Source organism: Notothenia rossii, assembly GCF_949606895.1.
Source record: "Notothenia rossii genome assembly, chromosome: 3".
NCBI classification, from domain to species: domain Eukaryota; kingdom Metazoa; phylum Chordata; class Actinopteri; order Perciformes; family Nototheniidae; genus Notothenia; species Notothenia rossii.
Genome location: NC_136901.1, coordinates 10,620,612 through 10,640,216, shown reverse-complemented (window position 1 = coordinate 10,640,216; position 19,605 = coordinate 10,620,612). Strand labels below are relative to the sequence as shown.

The 19,605-nt window shown below is 40.7% G+C and overlaps 1 protein-coding gene across 1 annotated transcript in view; it reads left to right on the top strand.

Moving 5' to 3' along the window:
- cckbra (cholecystokinin B receptor a) overlaps positions 1 to 16,832 on the top strand; it is a 29,676-nt gene extending 12,844 nt beyond the window's left edge. Inside the window, 3 exon segments of the mRNA XM_079668745.1 lie at positions 4,921 to 5,182; positions 10,283 to 10,416; positions 11,708 to 16,832. Coding sequence (XP_079524871.1) covers positions 4,921 to 5,182; positions 10,283 to 10,416; positions 11,708 to 12,267 — 956 coding nt within the window. The 3' untranslated portion in view covers positions 12,268 to 16,832.
- Positions 16,833 to 19,605: the final 2,773 nt, after the last annotated feature.

Genomic DNA, 19,605 nt, shown 5'->3' with positions numbered 1-19,605 from the left:
AAAAACATAAGAAGGGCTGGGCCACTCACTAGAGGTCACTTATATTGCCTCATAAGTTAAGGTATAAGTTGGAGAATTCAATCCGATGTAGGTAAATGATTCTTGATACTTGAAAATGCTTCACAGCTCTCCAGAGGGTTTCAGTTATTGTGTTAGCAGCTCATTCCTTAAAACAGAAGCCTCAGATTGCTTTTCATAAGAGGAAATAGGAAGGGTATATTTCAAGGTTGTTATGGAAATAAGTTATTGGGGCTTTTTTGTTATCAGCTTAGATTTGTTAGAAAATGTTTCCAACTTTAATTGACTTGAAAATTGGGAGATTCAACACATGAATACTGTGTAATATATTTGAACATATATATTTACGAAGTACAATATAAGACAAGCAGAAGTTTCATTTGTGGGCCACATTTCATTATACTTTTTGAATTAGCTGAGGGCCGATTCAAAATGGTCTGCGGGCCGTAGTTTGGACACCCCTGCTCTAGACCATGGCTCCACCAATAAGTAATTCAGCCCCAGAAGGACAGCATGTCTGATTCTCCCTTTGCAGTGAACCCAGAATCATCGTAATTCTTGATGAGAAAATTGTTCATTTAAATTCTACAAATACCAGCCTATTAAAATCCATATCAATCAAAGCTCCCTGTGATCTGAGCATCTCATGAGCAAAGCCTTCCATCAGCCAATCAATACACAGGGTCATCTTGACCGTCCTCACTCATTCAACCTGTTCGGCAAACTCATCTATCCTTTGCAAACTCATCCGTTAGCACACACCCTTTGGACATATAATACGCCATCCATCCTCCCACTGTCCATCTATGTATCCATCTATCTGTCCCTCGCTCGATAATCATGTGAGTAATAGCCCGCTTACTGTTTCGCTAGCAGTTACCAGATCGATGTTGTAATATTCTGCATGCAGCCTTCGAACACATCCATGTTTGGGTTTTTCTTGCTGATCGTATGATGCAATCACTAACTAACTAGAGGTGCAGTATGAATAATGTATTTTCATTTTCGTGGCTTATAGCAAACTTTTTCAGTACTGTCTGCAAGCGCGTCTGGCACCTATCGCACATTAATTCCACTTGTAGAGTTGTTTCTGCCTTTTAATGGAAACCTGGGAGAGTTTGGTGTAAGCTGAGAAATAACAGGCGCAGTTTCAGCTAAGGAATGTAAATCTTTCCCCCTGGGTTGAGGTGAGCGGAAAGACCCTCGACTCCAGCCTTCACAGTTTCCCTCAAAAGCCAGTTATCAAGACGTGTGGAGTGTTCGCCCGACTTAATGAACAAGAAAAAGGATTAGAGCTGCTTCCTCCCGAGGAGAGAAGATACAGCGCAGAGGCAACATGTGAGCATTTAGTCGGTTAGTTGGCTGGTAATTAACTTGGCTCCAACTTGTTCATAATCACAGCAGAATATCCTCCCTTCTAAGAATAGCCTCTGAATACTGCCAGGTTCCAAGGGGGTGAAGCTTTGATTGGCACGGCTGTCAGAAAACTCAACTAGAACATACTTTCTGCCACAATAATAAAAAAAGATAGAGAAATGCGTATAATGGGTCCTTTCTGTTCAACATGAGCAGCAGTGTTATTGAAGAGCTGACCGCCTCCTATAGAGTATTGATACATTCTTCAGTTGCTGCGGTCCATTTAAATGTGTTAAAGATTTCCATAACTCTTCTTCAGAGGCCAGACTAATTGCTTTATCACTGCCGCTGATCTCTTATCAGTGTTGACTTCCCGTTCCAGTAATAAAACAAATTGTCATGTGAACCAGGACTGAGGTGCTGAGAGGTTTGATGAATGCAGGTCCTATTATGCTCCTGGACAGGAACATAATCCGTCAGACTAGATGCACACTCGTCTTAGAGCTGTCTGCGTACATTTTACTGTGTCATCAATTCAAATCACTGCGGTATCAGTGCCATAGATCACCTTGAAGTGCACTTCCTTTCAGTATGAAAGTGCACAAACCTCCAAGCGATCAGTCTTTATAAGTCTAGGGATTGAAAACATCGCTCATCTGGAGACGTGGCTTTGTTTCACACAGGATCCGACGTCTAATAGGGCTCTCTATCTATCGCCTCTTTTTCATGTATCCTGCATTGAAAAATTGCATTTTAATGTGTGTTCTGCAAAAAAATAATGATTTATTTTATATGCATGTTCAAAATGTTTTTTAAAAATAACAGAATGCAACAAAACTAGGGTCGAAGTTTTACACTAGCTAGTTTCAGTGATGCTGATAGGTTTTCCATTAAGAGTTCTGCAGGGATACATACATTTTTGTAGGCTGACCTTGGATTTGGTACTTCCATGTTCTGTTTTTGCAGGATAATCTTTACATATTATTGAAGCATACATGCAATTGCCATAAGTAATGCTAACGTAAGGCTATAAACAAACTACATCACAGTTGTTTGGCTTTGCGTCACCACCGCTAAGCTAAAGGCGGCTAATGTTTGATGTGGTTGCCATTTAGTAGACTCATTTTGATATACTATCCGTTTCGCCTGTTACCAGTCTTTATGCTAAGCTAAATAGTCTTGTGCCTGTAGCTTCATATGTTTACCTGACACACATAAACTACTAGTGTCTAACCCTCTGAAAGAAGTGAACAAGCTTTTTCACATGCATTAAATAATTCCTTTACAACTTCTTCTATGTAAGGCCTTTAAAAGTGTTTCTTTAATAATACTATCAGCATTTACCTACAATTGTTTGTAATGCTCTCTGTATAATTCCCTGTCTTTTAATCCTGCAGTGTGTCTGTTTGCTTTGTAAAGCACTTTACAAAAGTGCTGTATAAATAATGCTTTTCGTCTTTCATCTTCTACTCATTATTTGTATCGTTCCTTTGAGGAAAAGACAAACCATTCGTACCTTTCTGCGTTCGGCATTTTCACAATCTGTGTAAGCCGGCGCTGCGGCTGGGCATGACTGCCTTCAAGCATCAACAAAAGAAAACCCCCAGTGTGTGATTTGATCTGTGCCTGTGCTCAGCACTTGAAAGAGACGCGTGGGTGTGCGAGACTTATTGTGCAGGACTCATACAGTGCCGGTGCACTGTTGAGATCCGCATCTGTTGACTGTGCCACCCACCTCCTTCTGCTCAGTCCGAGCTGGAGCTGGCTATTTTAGTTGATTGGTATCGGACAGGAAGGCTTTACTGCTGCAGACAGTGAAGGCTCTTTGACCAAAATAGAAAAAACCTGTTCTACTATGGAGCATTTTAACAACCCATTCTGCCTTTTAAGCCATTCAATTGACCATTAGTTGTTAACAGTGCTGACAATTATCACTGAATTACTTTAATACTAAAGGAAAATACAAAAGTAATGATTCTTAGCCAAGTTCAGGAGTTATAAGGAGTTTTTTCAATGAGTGGATTTATCCATAATCATTGGCATTCTCATTATCTGTGATTTACGACATCAGAGATAGACATAGCTTTGGAGATTGTTATGTTACAATTTAAAATGACCGTGCTGAGATTTCAATTAGTTAAGCATTCAGGCGGTACTTTTCCTGAGGCAAACTGAAATCAACTGAAAAGTGTTGGTAAACGTGCTATATCATATAACTTTAGTCGTCTTCACCTCATAGATTATCAGTGCCTCACATCGCTCTCTGGATGTTAGGATTCACAATTTGAAAACCCCAAGTTTAAAGGCAGTGAATTTGTTTGGATGCAGTATCCTGTCAGGCTTCATGTAAGTGGAGCAGCAATCCAAAAAAAATGCTTTCTCACAAAGAGCTGAAATGCTTTTAATAATTCACAGCAGAGTCTCTGTCTCAGTTTGGGTCTGCTCACGGAGCATAAAAGGCATCCATACGTCTTTTCGTGATGATGACGTTCTCTTTGTTCTGGAGTATCCCTAGTAGTCAGCTCCTTTGTTCTGTAGGAGCATGAATATGATGGAGCCGTTCTATATCTGACTCTACATCAAATTCTCACATTTCCCTTTCTTTTCGTAGTTACACATTTTGCAGACGACAATATATCCTTGCTCTTTTAGCTTCTGATAACAACGCTTATCATAATGAAAAGGATTGGTTTGCAGGAAAGACCGCCGCCAAAGGCTGATCCAGGGAATGCATTGTTCTGTATAGTCATAGACCACTCAAATAGTTAATATGGCGGCGTTTGAGTCGCAGCATGAACATAGGAGTATGCATAATGACTTCCTTCCTTGAATGGTAATGCAAAGGTGTGGTTTGTGAAGGACATGTTCTTTCCATTGTAAAAGAACAAGGGCTGGGGATTAATATGTGCTTGCTTTTCATGGCGACGGAGAATAAGTGTGCTGATGTATTCCCGGGGGCTGCTGCAGGTATGGGTTTATAAATGCTATTTTTCTCAGCCGGCCTCACCCTCAGACGAAAGGCTTGCTTCTGCAGACTATGCATATTCATGCATGCAAATTAAAATTGGCCTTCTCTCTGAAGGAATTTAACTTGCACTGAACCCTATGGAGCAGTGTCCTTGGATAATCACAAAGGTGCTAACCCTATTGTGGGAAATAGATGTAATATTCCAAATGCCTTGAACTGTGTTGAAGTATTTAAGCCTGATTGACATGGCGGTGTTATTTGTGGTATTTGACAAACATTTCTTGTATGGTAAGGGTGTGTTCATTGTCTTTGAAAGTCAATGTGGCTACTCTATTTGAGCTGTCGTCAATGAGGCTTTACTGTATCTGTTGATATGTGTTACCATGCCAATGCTTTCACAGCTAATCAAATATATTGCAAGGTTGACTTGAGATGTTCGGATGCACTATGTGCACAATGTGGCAGATTTCATTATCTTTAGACACGGCCACGCCTCATGGCTGCCGGTTTAGAAGTCCTGAATAGACTACTAGAACAATTCTCTAATCGTTTTTCTTGTTGTCTTTTCTTTCCTGCAGGGATCTCAGTTAGCATCTCCACCTTTAGCCTTATGGCCATTGCCATCGAGAGATACAGTGCCATATGTAACCCGCTGAAGTCTCGTTCGTGGCAGACCCGGTCCCACGCCTACCGCGTCATCGCTGCCACGTGGGTGGTGTCGCTAATAATCATGGTGCCCTACCCAGTGTTCAGTGCCATCAAGACTTTCCCGAAAAGCAATGGTACTGTTGGCCACATGTGTCGCCTGGTTTGGCCAAGCGGGGCCTCTGAGCAGACGTGGTAAGTACTGGTGGGACTACTTTCTGGCAGGAATAGGTAAATTAATCTGCTAGACAAACATTTTTTTGATTTGATTTAAATTATAAACATCTGTTTATTTTGTGGAAGTGCCTCAATATTCTCAACAGGGCAGAGTCAGTAAGAAATGAATAGACTGAATCACTTGCTGAATTGAAAACAATCTGCTTGCCTCTGGCTCCAAATGTGTGAAAACAATCTAAATGCAGTGAAATTGTGTAATTATCATGTGCATCGTCAAGCAGAAAGTTGCTTCATATTTTAGAGCTGTGAAATCACACCACGTTTACACTGATTGCTCACAGTGGGAACATAGATTGCTTGCTGATTTGGTCATTTGGATACAACTTTTCAAATTTCCTCCACAGACTTTCAGCAGGGCAGTAAATTGAAACAGCGTTTGTATTACCATGTGAGTTTGCATCGGTGCTAGGTATATATTCGTTTTGGGGAATTTTGGAACTTAATACATTAGTCAATTCAAATGGTATTGCAGTTAAAGGAAAGTGTTGTGTCAGAGCTAAGTGACGTAGCAGCTTCTTGCAGAGCTTGTCAGTTAGCTACTATAGCTTGTGGAAGTTGGTCTCAGACGTCAAGCCTTACTTGATACTGTTAAAGGTCAACATTGTAAAGATGGGATTTGTTTATTATTTATTCCAATGAATAGACTTTGCCTAAAAAAAAAATCATGGTGTGACTGGACCTTTAGGATTTATCCCTCTAACTATCCAAGTAGAAATATGCCAGGGGGGGGGGGGGCAGAGTCTAGCTAATGCTAGATAACAGAGTTCTTAAATCTTGTCATGTAATGCTTTGACCCCTGGGCTGAAGCTGTAAAGGTGGTTTCTGGGATATGAATGAAATAATTAGGAGGTGACCAGGCAGTAAAAAAACAGAGCCATTATTTAGCATGTGCAAAAAAATCAATGGTAGTCAATGGGTCAATGGTATGGAAAATAGAGATATCGTTAGACTAAGATACTGTAGATAATGTCGGTGTCTGTGATATGCCATCAGTTTAAATTAACATGATCATTTCCCTGCTCCTCGCTGCACAATAAAAAAGGCAGAAGAGTTTAGCTTGGGCAAAAGGCCAGGAAATAAACGTTTATTGCTGCTACAGTCTGGATTGCTCGGCGTTAGGAAAGCCATCCATCGTTCTACATGCCCCCTGAGGACCGATACATGCTGCTTTGTGGCTAAAACCCCCCCAAGTAGATGGATACATAGCCAAAGACAAGATTTCTTAGAGCATCATGGGAAATACTACTCGGGGATGTTCCTAGATCTGTCCATAAAAAACATATGGCCCTGCAGGATTGCGCAATTAAAATGAAGAAAGAAGCAGAACATGGCAGAGCCTTGTACATCTCCCTACTTTGACAGCCTTTTGTGGTCCAACGCTCTCTTTTCCCTGACTGTCTATCAAACTGTAAATCTTCTCGGGGAAAGATGAGACTGTGGGAGTTCAGTTAATGAGTCTGCTCGGTGAAGAGGAGGAGGAGAGCATCTGGGCTCAGAAGTCAATAGTCCAGATGTGTCGCTAAGCATCAAGACCTTTCCATTTTTAATTTAGAGTTCTATTTTTACCCATCATTGCTGTATTTTACTTGAATCTTGGATTGAAGAGACAACACCTTTTCCATCTACCTCTATGAAAATGACACCTCTTGTTTTACCTACTGAAGCCGTGCACTGACTCACTTGAGCATCAATTTATAGTCTGAGATGAGGAGCACATTATTCAAGAGCCATGAAGTGCAATTTACTCAATTTAATGATTTTCGATTGTTGTAATCATTCTTATGCATGGTGTGCATTGACGATTTCACGCACACTGGAGTTAACATTAAAATGATCATAGCAGCAGAGGTACTCCGGAGGGAGGAATTATCTTATTAATTGAGGCAAATCTCACTAGGTAATAACATATTCATTTGACCAGATGTCATTTTGCATACAAAATAAAAAACTGGCTCACTATATGATTCCAATAGAGTGCCACAGTGACGCGTCCTAAAACCCGGAAGTAAATTCCTTCCGGTTCCTTCGACAAAAAAGCAATGCAATTTCTCCATAGGATTTAGGAAAATATTTGGAAATAAGGTCTGTGGTTGAGACACATTTAAGAGACGGTTCACGTTTTTTTCAGCCGGATAATCTCCACAAGTCTAGTCCTACTTTCATAATTTTCTAATCATAAATCTAGTCGCCAGAAGCAAAATGCTAACGTTATGCTATAAAGGAACTACAGCAGGGTCGCTGCTTCAACGTCACACCAACTTAAGATCCATATTCAAAACGACAGATTCTAAATGCTACGAAGCGTTTGTTTGAACAGTTTGCAGGAGGCAGGTACTTGCTTTCAAACAGAACACAGCAACCAAACTTAGCGGGAGTGTTTTTACGTGTTCGGTGTAATGACGTACAACGGTCTCGAGAACTTCTGTAGTCCTATTCAGCCACTTGTTAACAACCATCGTTTTTCAGACATGTAAACTCTTCAGAAATCACCAGTGGGGTCACTGCTGATGTATTTAATGTCGTAGAACAAAACGTGATCCGTCTCTTCAATGTGTTTCAACCACAGACCTTATTTCCAGCTATTTTCCTAAACCCTATGGAGAAATTGCATTGCTTTTTGGCGAAGGAACCGGAAGTGGTAAAATGCTAACTTACTTCCGGGTTTTAGGACGCGTCACCGTGGCACTCTATTGGGTGCACAATTAAGCTTATGAAATATATTTAAAAAAAACATTTGATTGAAGTAAGAGGTCTGTGCTTTACTGATTGAGTCTGATGTTTGAGGAGAATATTAACAAAATTATCTTTTTAAATAAAAAAATGCATTAAATGTTTCAGGGCTTTTTAAACAATAAGTAATTGCTGTAGACTTTTTCTCAGGCTTTGTACAGCCCTCTAAAAACCTCCAAGAAATGGGGAAGACTGTCTGTAGCCTGAGAGTCTAAATCCAGGGAAAAGGATTCAAAAGATTGGACGGACGTAATGATTTCAATGTAAAGGGAAGAATCGGGCTCATTGTACAAAATGTCATGGTAGTCCAACTAATCAAAGTATCTACGTTCAATAACAAATGCAACTTGGTACCAAACAAAACTACGTTAAAATTGCTATTATGTGGGTTACATACAAAACAATTAAAATTGCATTGTTTCCGGCTAAGAATTACACAAAACTCTGCAAAGTTATACAATGATCCACTCCCCTCAACAGGATGTGTTTATTGGTGTTTGTAGTGTCAGGCATATGCATATTATTTCCTTTGATTATGAATCTAAACCCAACACACCTTTCCTGTTGATAATCATGCAGATTTCAGGTGATTTGGAAACAGTCCACAGATATGAATATTCATGCCGCCCATCTGGGCTTCCCTCTGAGACAAAACAAGCTCAGATATCCACCATACCCTTCTGGTTTTACTCCTACATGTTTACTTCCTGATAGCTTTTGTCAAACACATTTTCCACAGTATCAAACAGCTATCTGATGAGAGGCTTTGACTGAATGCGGAGTGAAAGAGAGGGGCTGAGAGTTCAGAGGGTTGTCCAGGAAGACATTAGAATATCAGAGACATCTTTGCGTTTGAGATTATGACGGATCAAAGTGGAGATGTGTCTGGTAAAGATTTATTCCCATCAAAGTGACACCTGTACAGGTTCAGTAGCATATTCATTCATGGGTTACTCTTTATAGTTTTTCCCTGATACATAATGGTGATGCTCCCTTCAGTTCACTTTCACTTAAAGGTTTCATTTGTTTGATGCGTATAGGACACACATTTAGCTGTTCTCGGCTCGGATGCAGAACATGTATTTTTGTCTCATTTAAGGGACAAAGGTTTGACCCTTTTTCCTACAAGAAATGTTAAATCACAACCTAAAAAATCTCAAATATGAATATCCAAATGAATAAAAAATGAACAAATATCTGGATTTTTAAAATATTATCTTCTGGCCCTAATAGAGTATGTGCTTGTATCTTTTTAATAAATCATTCATTGCCCTTAACAGCATATTTAAAGTGTTAGATGTCTCATACAGAATATTTGCAGAGAGGTTTCTGCATTCGATTACTGACAAAGGCTCTGAGCCCTTTGAATTTTGTACACTCTTGAAAAACTCTCCTCAGTCAATATTTGCTTCAGTTTCCATGCACTTAACTCACTTCACTTCTTTTTCTTTGAGGTGCCATCAATCCAGGCCCTCGAGAGCACCATGATCATTATTTTCTTTCTGTGGTAGAAAACAATTGAACATTTATGATCAGAAAACAGTCGAGTACACAGCCTGGAGCAGCATGAGCGTCTCTTAATTGTCCAAATATGTCATACTTAACAATGTCATTACAGAAACATCTTCTGGTGATGTCTCCTGTTATGTATATTCATGTGTGACGTCTGAGAACAGTCTTTCTAGCCTATGTGTCAATATGGTTGTGTTGAAAGCTTTCTGTCAGTCAAACAGGATGGCTTACACTTTCTTAGAGAACGTGGTGTTTTGAACGTAGCTAACTGGTCCAACCGGCCCGCCTCACTTTGAAAACTATGAAGACCTGATGTAGTCTTTTGTTTGGAGGACATGAACGACACTTAATGTTTGTGTGCAGCGTACACGATGTGCCTGGTCACATGTGCAAAATAAATTAGGGCAGCATTTCACGCTTTTTTCTCGGTCCATACAATATAAATGTACGGACATTTAAAATAAAAAAATCAAGAATGGATTTAAAGCAGGGCAAAAATATGCAGCAAAAGAACAAATCAAATATAGAGTAGGAAGGTTAAACCACAGGACGCTGAAGAGTTTGATAGCCTGCAGGTAAAGGGGCAGAACTGGCCTGGAATACTGCAGTACCTTTTGCCAGACACCACGGGGGTAAATGGGGCTGTGGGGAGGGGTCAACCATCTGCAAGACCCCCAGCAGCCCCAACATAGCCAAAGGCGTATGAGGAAAGAAAGTAGCTCAGAAATCAGATGTGTTTGTTTGGTTTCAGGGGTTGATTGCACAGCATTACCCCTCTGAGTTGTTTTTCTCTTTTCCACTCTGGCTGTCTTTCAGGTATGTGCTGCTGCTGTTCACTCTGTTCTTCATCCCGGGAGTTGTGATGATTGTAGCCTACGGTCTGATCTCCAGAGAGCTCTTCCGAGGCATTCACTTTGAGGTGGGCCAGAACAGAGAGAGCACCCCCGCCGGTGAGATCCATCGCAAATCCAATCCAAACTGCAACAGGCTTTTAGCTTGCATTGATTTAATTCACACTGAGGATGAAAACATCTTTTAGACTTTCATCAGTATGTGACATTCGAAAGCAGGGTCTGGTTAAACATGGCAACTGCCAGTAATGATATCATTATATAATAATAATGCAGCATGACTGTGAAAGGACGTTTGATTGTTTTGCCTCAAGCAGAGACATACTTTGTCACAACTACAGGTACCGCACCTGTCATGTACACAAATAGACTTCTTCTCAGCTGTCATTTTGATGTGTTTGGAATTTTCTGCAGCCTTACAGCTAGTATTTTCCTTTAATTAAGGACACATCTTTTCGTTATGGCTGAAATAGGGTCCCTTAAGGCGAATTATAACTGCTGTCGTAACTGTTTCCATGGAGTCTTGTGTGTGATTCATCAAGGTTGAGACGATCTTAAATAGCCTTCGGTAGCAGCTGCTATCTACGGCTCAACATGGTGTTTTATTTCTTTGTTGTCCAGCAAATGGGGAACTTTTATCTTTGGTATTTAGGCAGTGTTTTGTTCTTGTTGTAATTAATCCTCCCATTTATAATGATCATTATTTGATGTGTTAAAGGAAAAGTTTGGATGTTGTGAAGTGGGGTTGAATGAGATACTAATCCATAGTTCATATATTTCCTTCACCATGCTATGTTCAGAATATTTACACCGCTTAACCTTGCAGCCTTACAGCCCTTTGGCAAAAGAGACTAAAGCTTTTCTTTATGCTTTCTTTTTAATTCACCAGCCTCCACTGAAAAGAACACCGCTGCCTTGATGAGTTAGTTTGTTTGTGTTATAGTTTGATATTTTAAAGGGTTAGTTTGGATTAACTAGAGGCACATAATAACAGGGTTACAACTAATACATTTTCTGCCATCGATTTAAAAGCCAGTATGATGGCTTTGAAGAGAGGACTGTAAACAGAAAGTTCCCCACCTCTAGGACAGGTCTGACAGAAAGGTAAAGCAGTGAAAATATGGTGAATACAGTGTATTCTTACATTGATCTGGATTTATTAGCTGGCCCTTTCTTTCAGGTGGGTCAAATCTATTTAGCTGCTGCCCTCCTCCACAGCAGTACATGGCTTAGCCATTGTGTTGCTACACCTGTCGGTTTCTCCAAACTGGTAGTTAACGGAGGTCCAAACACTGACTATCCAAATGTCACTTAAAACACTAATTCTTGGTAACCCTATGTTGAAACACACCCAAACCTCTTCAAATGTAAACTTTTTGATCCTCCACAGCCCAGAAGAACGGTGTAGGAAAGACGGCTGCAGTATCCAACGATGACGACGATGGTTGCTACATCCAGGTGTCTAAAAAGCCCACCTCCGCTGTGGAGCTCCCCACCCTCTCCGCCGCCCAGGCCAAATCTGAGCGCGCCCGGAAAAACACCTCGGAGGCCAAGCTGCAGGCCAAGAAGCGAGTCATCCGCATGCTGATGGTGATCGTGGCGCTCTTCTTCATCTGCTGGATGCCGCTGTACTCGGCCAACACCTGGAAGGCGTTCGACCTGAAGTCAGCCTCCAAAGCCCTCTCAGGGGCCCCCATCTCCTTCATCCAACTGCTGTCCTTCTCCTCCGCCTGCGTCAACCCCGTCATTTACTGCTTCATGAACATGCGATTCCGAAAGGCCCTGTTGTCCACCTTCGCCTGCTGCTGCCGCAACCGGCTCTGTCGCTGGTGGTGCAAGAAGAAGGAGGGAGGAGAAGACGGCATCAACGCCACCTCCATGGGCACGTCCATGGCTACCTCCATGTCCAAATGTAGCTACACCACCGTCTGCACCACCGCCCCCTGCTGAGCCTCAAGCAGAGCTGGGTGTTTGCATCAGTCTGTGTCAGGGGGAAGGGGTTACTGTGTGCACCATCTGTTTTCTCCAATCTCCATCTTAATATGATATGAGTCATTCTCTGAGTAATGTCTTAGCCCTGGTTTATGAAGCTTTTTCGCAAAGGTCTCCTTCAAGTTCTGCGTGCATGGTTGCAGAATGTGAGGCGAATCGGTTTAGTGACATTATTTGTCTTCTGTTTAATCAGCAGCATCCGCTTTGTTGCATCCCGAAGAGAACATCAAGTGCCTGTGCTCTTTGTGTGGCTTGGTTTGTCATGGTAGTTTGTTCACTGGCTGACGGACATTTTAGCGACGTTGAAAAATAGGAATCCTGTGTACTTGTAAATACTGTCTTTATGTTCTTACTGCGCCAAAGGTATATTATTGATGGAGACATACTGTTGAACAAGGAGGACTCATTACCTCAGTGAAGGATCAGTATGGATTTCATTTCCTTTTGTGTTTAATGTGGTTCGATCTTTAGTCATTCAGGGCATCTCTCGCAGTTATCAGAATTATTCTACGAAAGGCCACTCTGAAAATCGTTGGGTTCTTAGTAATCAGTCTATTATAACAAAACATTTCAAAAGGGAACAGTGGCTGCATTTTATTCTGGACACACTTCCTGCTTAGCTTTGACTTAGTGTTTCGCTTTTAATGAGTTATGTTTCATCACTTCTTGTGTGGGCAGCATATGTTCTGCTCACGCCGACATTTGCAGCACCGCTTCTCGGTTCAGTTTGAAAAGGAAGGTTCATCTTGACGATAAACATCTAAGGACTGTAGCCTTTTTCCTATCACAGCACAAATGAGAATGTTTTGAATCTGGCAATAGTCTTGCGTTGCACCACACTGACTGCAGCATGGAAAGTCAAACTAAAGTCTCCTGTTGCGACTGCTACACATGTCTGTTGAATACTGATGATGACATTACCTTCAGGATTTGAGTTGTTAGAGGAAAGTGCACATAGTCAATCGATGAAAGGTTGATTGCACTTGCCAGTTGCTCCAGTCTGCCCCTGCTACACATGGCACGGAGAAGTGCTTAAGTCAGACTCACCTTTTCTGCTCAATTATCTCCGCGGTGTCTTTTATGAACACGCGCTGCGTTCCGCTGCAGTGCTGCCAATTACTCTGAACCTTACCTAAGTACAAAGAGCCCGTTTCCAGGCGTAGGCTAACGAGGTGTTTCTCAGGGACCCTCGCCTCTCCTGCAAAACTCATGGCTATGTCTTCAGAAAACTGATAACTGACAACTAGCCCCTCTGACGCTGCAAAACAACATAAATAGCATCTTTCATTCGAGACAAGGAACTCAACCTGAGCTACTGTACAGTTGAAAAGAGTTGTTTGTCAAAAACAAGTCCTGTATAATAATAGAAATACAGCGAGTACAATAAAAGTGAAAGCAGTTAAGGAAAATGATAGTTTAAGACATTCTTTTTACGAGACAAACCATTTGGGATATCAGCTCATTCGCTTACTTGCTGAGAGTGTGCTAAATATGAGGTAACAGCAAGCAGCTGGTTAGCTTAGCTTAGCATAAAGATCTTGTTAACATGGAAAGTAGGATTCGCTAATTAAGCTTACCGCTGTCTACAATATTAAGATAGACTTGTTTTGTATCATGATTTCTAGGTCCATAAGCAAGCAGTAGATATTATTTTAAAAACAGGACATGATGTTCTCGATGAAACTACAAATTACTCATTACCTCATTTGAATTCAGTCAATTCGGCCAAAATATGGCCATGATACTGTTGCAGTGAACACTTTCACATTGTATAAATATATAAAGAGACTCTGAATGTTACCGCTACAACTCAAAAATATCTGTATTTGAGTTAAACGATATGATGTAATAACTTTCTGTCCTACATACTGTATGAAGGCTGTTGTTTCATCACTTTTAAGTCTGCTCCTCTTCTTCATGTCCTCCATCACCGAGCATTCACGTCCCTGCAGCCCCCCACCCACACACCCACCTCCCTCCTGTTTATCCCCGTCAATGCAGAGGCGTATGAATACATCAATGGGAATGGCGTGTGGGTGACAGCTTAGATTAGCAGGCGTCCGGGCGCTGTCCGAGAGCAGTTTAGAGGCGGTGTCGGAGGGGGCAGGAGGGCAATTGGCACTCAAAAATCCTACATGAAGGCTGACTGTAAACACCTCATCTGGCGGCCTGCACTCCATGTGCGCTTTTGTAATTAAGGCAGGAGGCAATTTCCATATCTTTGTGAGCCAGCCTCGTGAATTTAGTCAGGATTCTCTTTCACTAGTGCACTTTTATCTGTCATCAAATATCAATTTTTTCACAGGTTTTTTTTTGTGTTAGAAATTGGAGTAACACATGGTTAAGGGTCTTACAGCGGAGTACAAATAATAACAATAAGCTTCTTATCCAGAGCTTTTTTGTAATTTCTTGGCCTGTAGATTCATACCTTCACTAAGTACATCTCGGTGCATTATGGATGAGCAGTGCATACACTTTCAGGTAACCTTGCTCACCTAAAGTTTAGGCAAAAGCTCCCTGAGGCAGAGATTTGCTCTCTAAAATGAACTGTTTTTATTGAATATTATATCTGTTTTTATATTCACCTCCGCAGGCCAGCGGGCTATGAATTATTAAAAAGCAGCAAATCTCTACGATGCTCGCCTCGGTCCAAAGTTTAAGAAAGTACGCCTTGCATTCCTTAGCTTAATAACTTACATGTGATATCTTGTTTGTAAAGTTGGAGTAAGGGAAAGTTTATCAGACCTTAAAAATGTTTAAATGAACCACCCTGCCAACACAAAACGGTATTAAAAAAACACAATTCCGTACCGGGTTTTTAGAAATGATTAAATAACATTTTACTTGGGATTTTAAACCGTCGGGCTAGCTGTAACCCCCTGCTTCTACTTAGTAAGCTAACGGTTGCTTATAGGGCAGCTTAATATATCAGATTGTTGATATACTATACTGTAGCAAAATATGGACAAGTGCAATATCCAAATCGCAATGAAGTATTCCAGATCCTTACATTTTTAAAATATTTTTGTTCAATGATGTTTCAGATCATATCACAATTGCAATCAGAGAATTTAAGGTTTATTGGTTTTCTTTTGAACAAATCATGAACCCTAAAATATACGATCCAATATGTCTAATTATTCCTTTAAGGATATATGGAGCACCTCCACCACTGCAGTCCTCTGGGCAGTACTGTAACTTTAAAAAGCCCGCTACAAAAGTAATTGATTATTTACCAAGTTAGTTTACAGACAAATCCACTTTAGGGGAATTCCTACCCTGTCCCCAGAACAGTGCCTGATGCAAATTGAAAGTGAAATGAGACGGAGGCACGGGAGCACAGCCGCTTCCTCTCTTATCTCCACCTCCCTCAACAAGAATCCCATTAGGCGCTCCAGGCGGCACAAGGAAAAAAGAGAGCAAAACACTTTACGCCAAACCAAACATGTGGAACAATTTGTGACCGTCTCGAGGGGACACTAAAGAAGGGACAGCACAAAATATCAACTGTAGCGTCATATTTCATAAATGTCACTTATCTGTATATAGGATCCTCCTCATGTCTGTGGTGGGGCCGGTTCTTTAAGATGCTCATTATCATGTTGCTCGTACTATGGAGGGTTTTTATGTATTAACTGAAGAATAACACAGTCGTTTTAAGCTTGCAAAACTTCAAAATGCCACAAACAAAGCTGCTTTTCTTCATTCCTGAAGAGTGTTTGTTGGGAGGTGTTCCCGCTGGTAGACAAATCTCTCATAAGTAAATTAGAAGAAATTGTTTCTCAATTATTTATAATGGCTTCCCGGGGAACGGCTGCCCGTAAAATGTGCCTCTGCTGGATTTATATTTTTGTTCTTCTTGTATAATAATTCATAATTGCAGCGAGTGATTTTTGTAGTTTTATCTCAGGCACAGAATGAAACATTTTGTTTTTGGCCTACAGGTTTTGCACCTGAGAAACATAGCTAATTGTTTCCATGTTTTACTCAGCCTTACAGAGTACCTCCTTGTTGAAACAAAGGGAAATCGTGTCTTTGTGAGCTTTCTTTTGTCGATTTTATTTACGGGAAGATTTGAGTTGTTTCTAACACCTTTTGAGGAAAAGTGTTAACATGTAAGTCTCAGCCTTTTGAGAGAAGAAACGGTAAACAAACTGAGCTGATGAAATGGTATTTATGGTGTTGGACATCCTTCCCTGACGGTGAAAGATGTCTGTGTCTGTGCGTCTACATGCGCTAAATGTTTACTAAAGCAGTCTCTGCTGAATTCTTTTTACATTTGACCACATCTGGTGCCTGCTCGTGCTACATTGTAATACTATAATATGTGTAAATGTCTGTTAGTTGAAACAGGAAATACTGTCATGTCTGTGCAAGGTTCTAAATGTGAGGTTATTGATGTTTGTGATGTTTAGCTTTCACTGTATATCCAGTCTGATATAGTTATTATGGTTACCGGCTACATGTGCAGTATTTTCATGACAAATGTCCATTATTTAACCAAAATAAATATTGGGGAAAAACATGATGTTATGTGTGATTTCTTCAACAAAAAAGTCTAGGGCTCGCCCTTTCAACTTTCAGATAAAGGCATAACAATTATCTTTAAAAAATGGATTCTGGTATTAAATATGCAGCTTGATAAACAGTATGTGCCTGCGGACTCTTCGCTCTCCACTGAAGTTTGAAACACTTTCCCATCTTAAGCAGAGGCGAGCTGGACTGTGAGTACTCGGCGATGGGAACTGAAAAAAGGCAGATGAATAATAATACAACAAACAATGGCAAGTCCGCTTCGCCATGCGTATACATGAATCAAATTCCTCAGCGGACAAGAAGCCCTGAGGAAGTTCAAACTCGCACTTTCTCGTACCGGGATGAGTAAGAGGCTCGGGAGTGATTGCCATAGCAACAGAAGCTGCCATAACTTTAAAGCGCTCGTCTTTTTTTATCCTTCAGAGACGTGGACTTGTGTAGAAGCAGAAAGTATTTGTTTTTTTCTCGGGCCGTCCACAAGCCCATGAGGCTTTTTCAATATTTTACCCAGCGAGAGCGCACACAGGAATACGCCATGTCCCCTGAATATTAATGAAAGCTGTTTGCTGTTGAAATGGATATCAGTTCGAGGATACTCTCCGGGTATGAGGAAGAGCAAAACCTCATATATTTACAGTGGTGGAAGATAGGGGCTCGGGTCTCTTATTAAGGTAAAAGTACCTACCGGTATATATTCATTTAAAAATACTGCTAGCAAAACTACTAGTAAAAATACTATAAGCCAATTTAAACTAAAAGTACTTCAAAATGTGATAAAAATATATATATATTTGTATTCTAATGTTTCATTAAGTTGCATATCAGTTACATTCTGATCTGCAAATTATTCATGTTTACGACTTTCTTTGTTAACTTTTTAAAATATAAGATCATTTTTTCCTCTTTGTACCATAAACAGTTAAATCGTTCAAGATGCTGCATTACGGAAAATGTAAAAAAATCGCTTTAAAATGTATTATAATAATTATAAAGGAGGAGGAAATAGTCAAGTAAAGTATAAGTAATTCAAAATTCAGGGATCGTGAGTAGGTTCCTCTTCTATTGTTGTACTTTGGGGATGGGCTTTTGGAACGAAAAGAACAGGAAATACACAGATAATGAGAAAATGAAAGAATTCCTACCCATAAAAAAGCCTTAACCTTTCCAGTTTTTGGTTTTTAATTAAATCTATCAGCAGGTTGAGATGCTAGGAGATAGCAGATAATTACTACCAGCTGTGCGGGTGCACTGAGCTTCATCGCATTACGCTCATGATGTCACAGGGCGCTATTAGTCATCGTCAGGAAAGCACAGGTGTTGCTAATAACATTAACGATGGCTCGGAAGTGTGAGAGTGGAATTCTATTTGTGATACCTGGACCCTGAGACCGAGGCAGCTCACTTGAATTCAGTTGTCATTTATATTATATTTACACCAATGTGCTTACTGTTTTGGTTCACCACCACTGCCTTCATTGTGCTCCAGATCAAGACAGCAAAAAAAAAGGGCACACCATCACAACTTCTGTCTGGCTGTACTGGATGTTACTCAGCTATTCAACACCTGTAAGGCTCCAAAGCTCCACACTGTTAAGTCATCTGTAATTCCAGCTAACAACGTGCTTCGTCCGCCCCTCTAATGCCGCAGGTGCCCCAACTGTGTTATGTGTGCCATTACCGATTCCTACACCATTTGTCATGGCCGCCTTCAGCCAGGGTTCAGTCATGGAAGTCAACACTGTAACGTATAAGTAAATGGACAATGCTTCTTTGTCGCACCCCAAGCAACACAGACAGCTCGTTTATCTTTTCTCCAACCCTCCAGCAGGAGTTCTTAACCCCTGGTCCATTTCTCTTCTTCCTCCCACAAACCATAGGGAACACTGGCTCTTTCCATTTGAGAGGCCTGATCAGCAGGTTAAAGCTATGATATGGCCTATTGCTTTTATCAGGGGTTGTTGCATTCGGGAACCAAGAGAAAGTACAGCATAATACCGAGCAGCATGAAGCCTCGGTCCAAACAGCGTAAAAGAATGAAAGGGATTGTATTGTATAATAAATCCATGTGTTGCTATGGACGTTAGTGAAAAGCTGATTTAAGTAGTTTCCCATTTCCAGACGACGGAGTGTATATATAGGTATTTTCAGCTCAACTCTTAGAGCTCTTTTGTGAGCAAAGCTATAAAAGCCTTAAGGCCATAAATTATTCTATTTATTTTTTCTTCTGTGTAATTCACCCAGCTTTCTGTGTGAGCAGAACATGGCGCCCTGATGAAAGGTGCTAGAAAGCTCAGTGTGACATTGGAGGATAATCCAGAAATGATAAAAGGTTTTCAATTTACCTTTGGAGTGATATAGATCCGAAGAGTGAAGGGTGCATTGAGAAAGGTCACCTTTCAGAGAGGGACTCAAATAAAGCAGGAAAGGGTAGGATCAAATCTCAAACCCAGGCTGGTCAAATACAGAAATATCAACCTCTTTCACGGGAGCTTATTGTGTCTTAATCCTTTGGTAAAAGAGCCAAACGTGGTGCCAAATATGTTTTCATGTCGAACAAGCTCATGTTAGTGGTGCTGTTTGTTCCTATTTTCTATAAGCAATGAACCTCTATCACAGGACACAGGAGTCAGAAATAAAGCTACATCAGACAACATGAGCTCTAAATTAGATAAGTGTGATTAGTCTTCTATATATGAGTATTATAAAACCGTTTCCTTTTTTAAACTAGTCGAATAATCGAAGTATAAACATAAACAACGC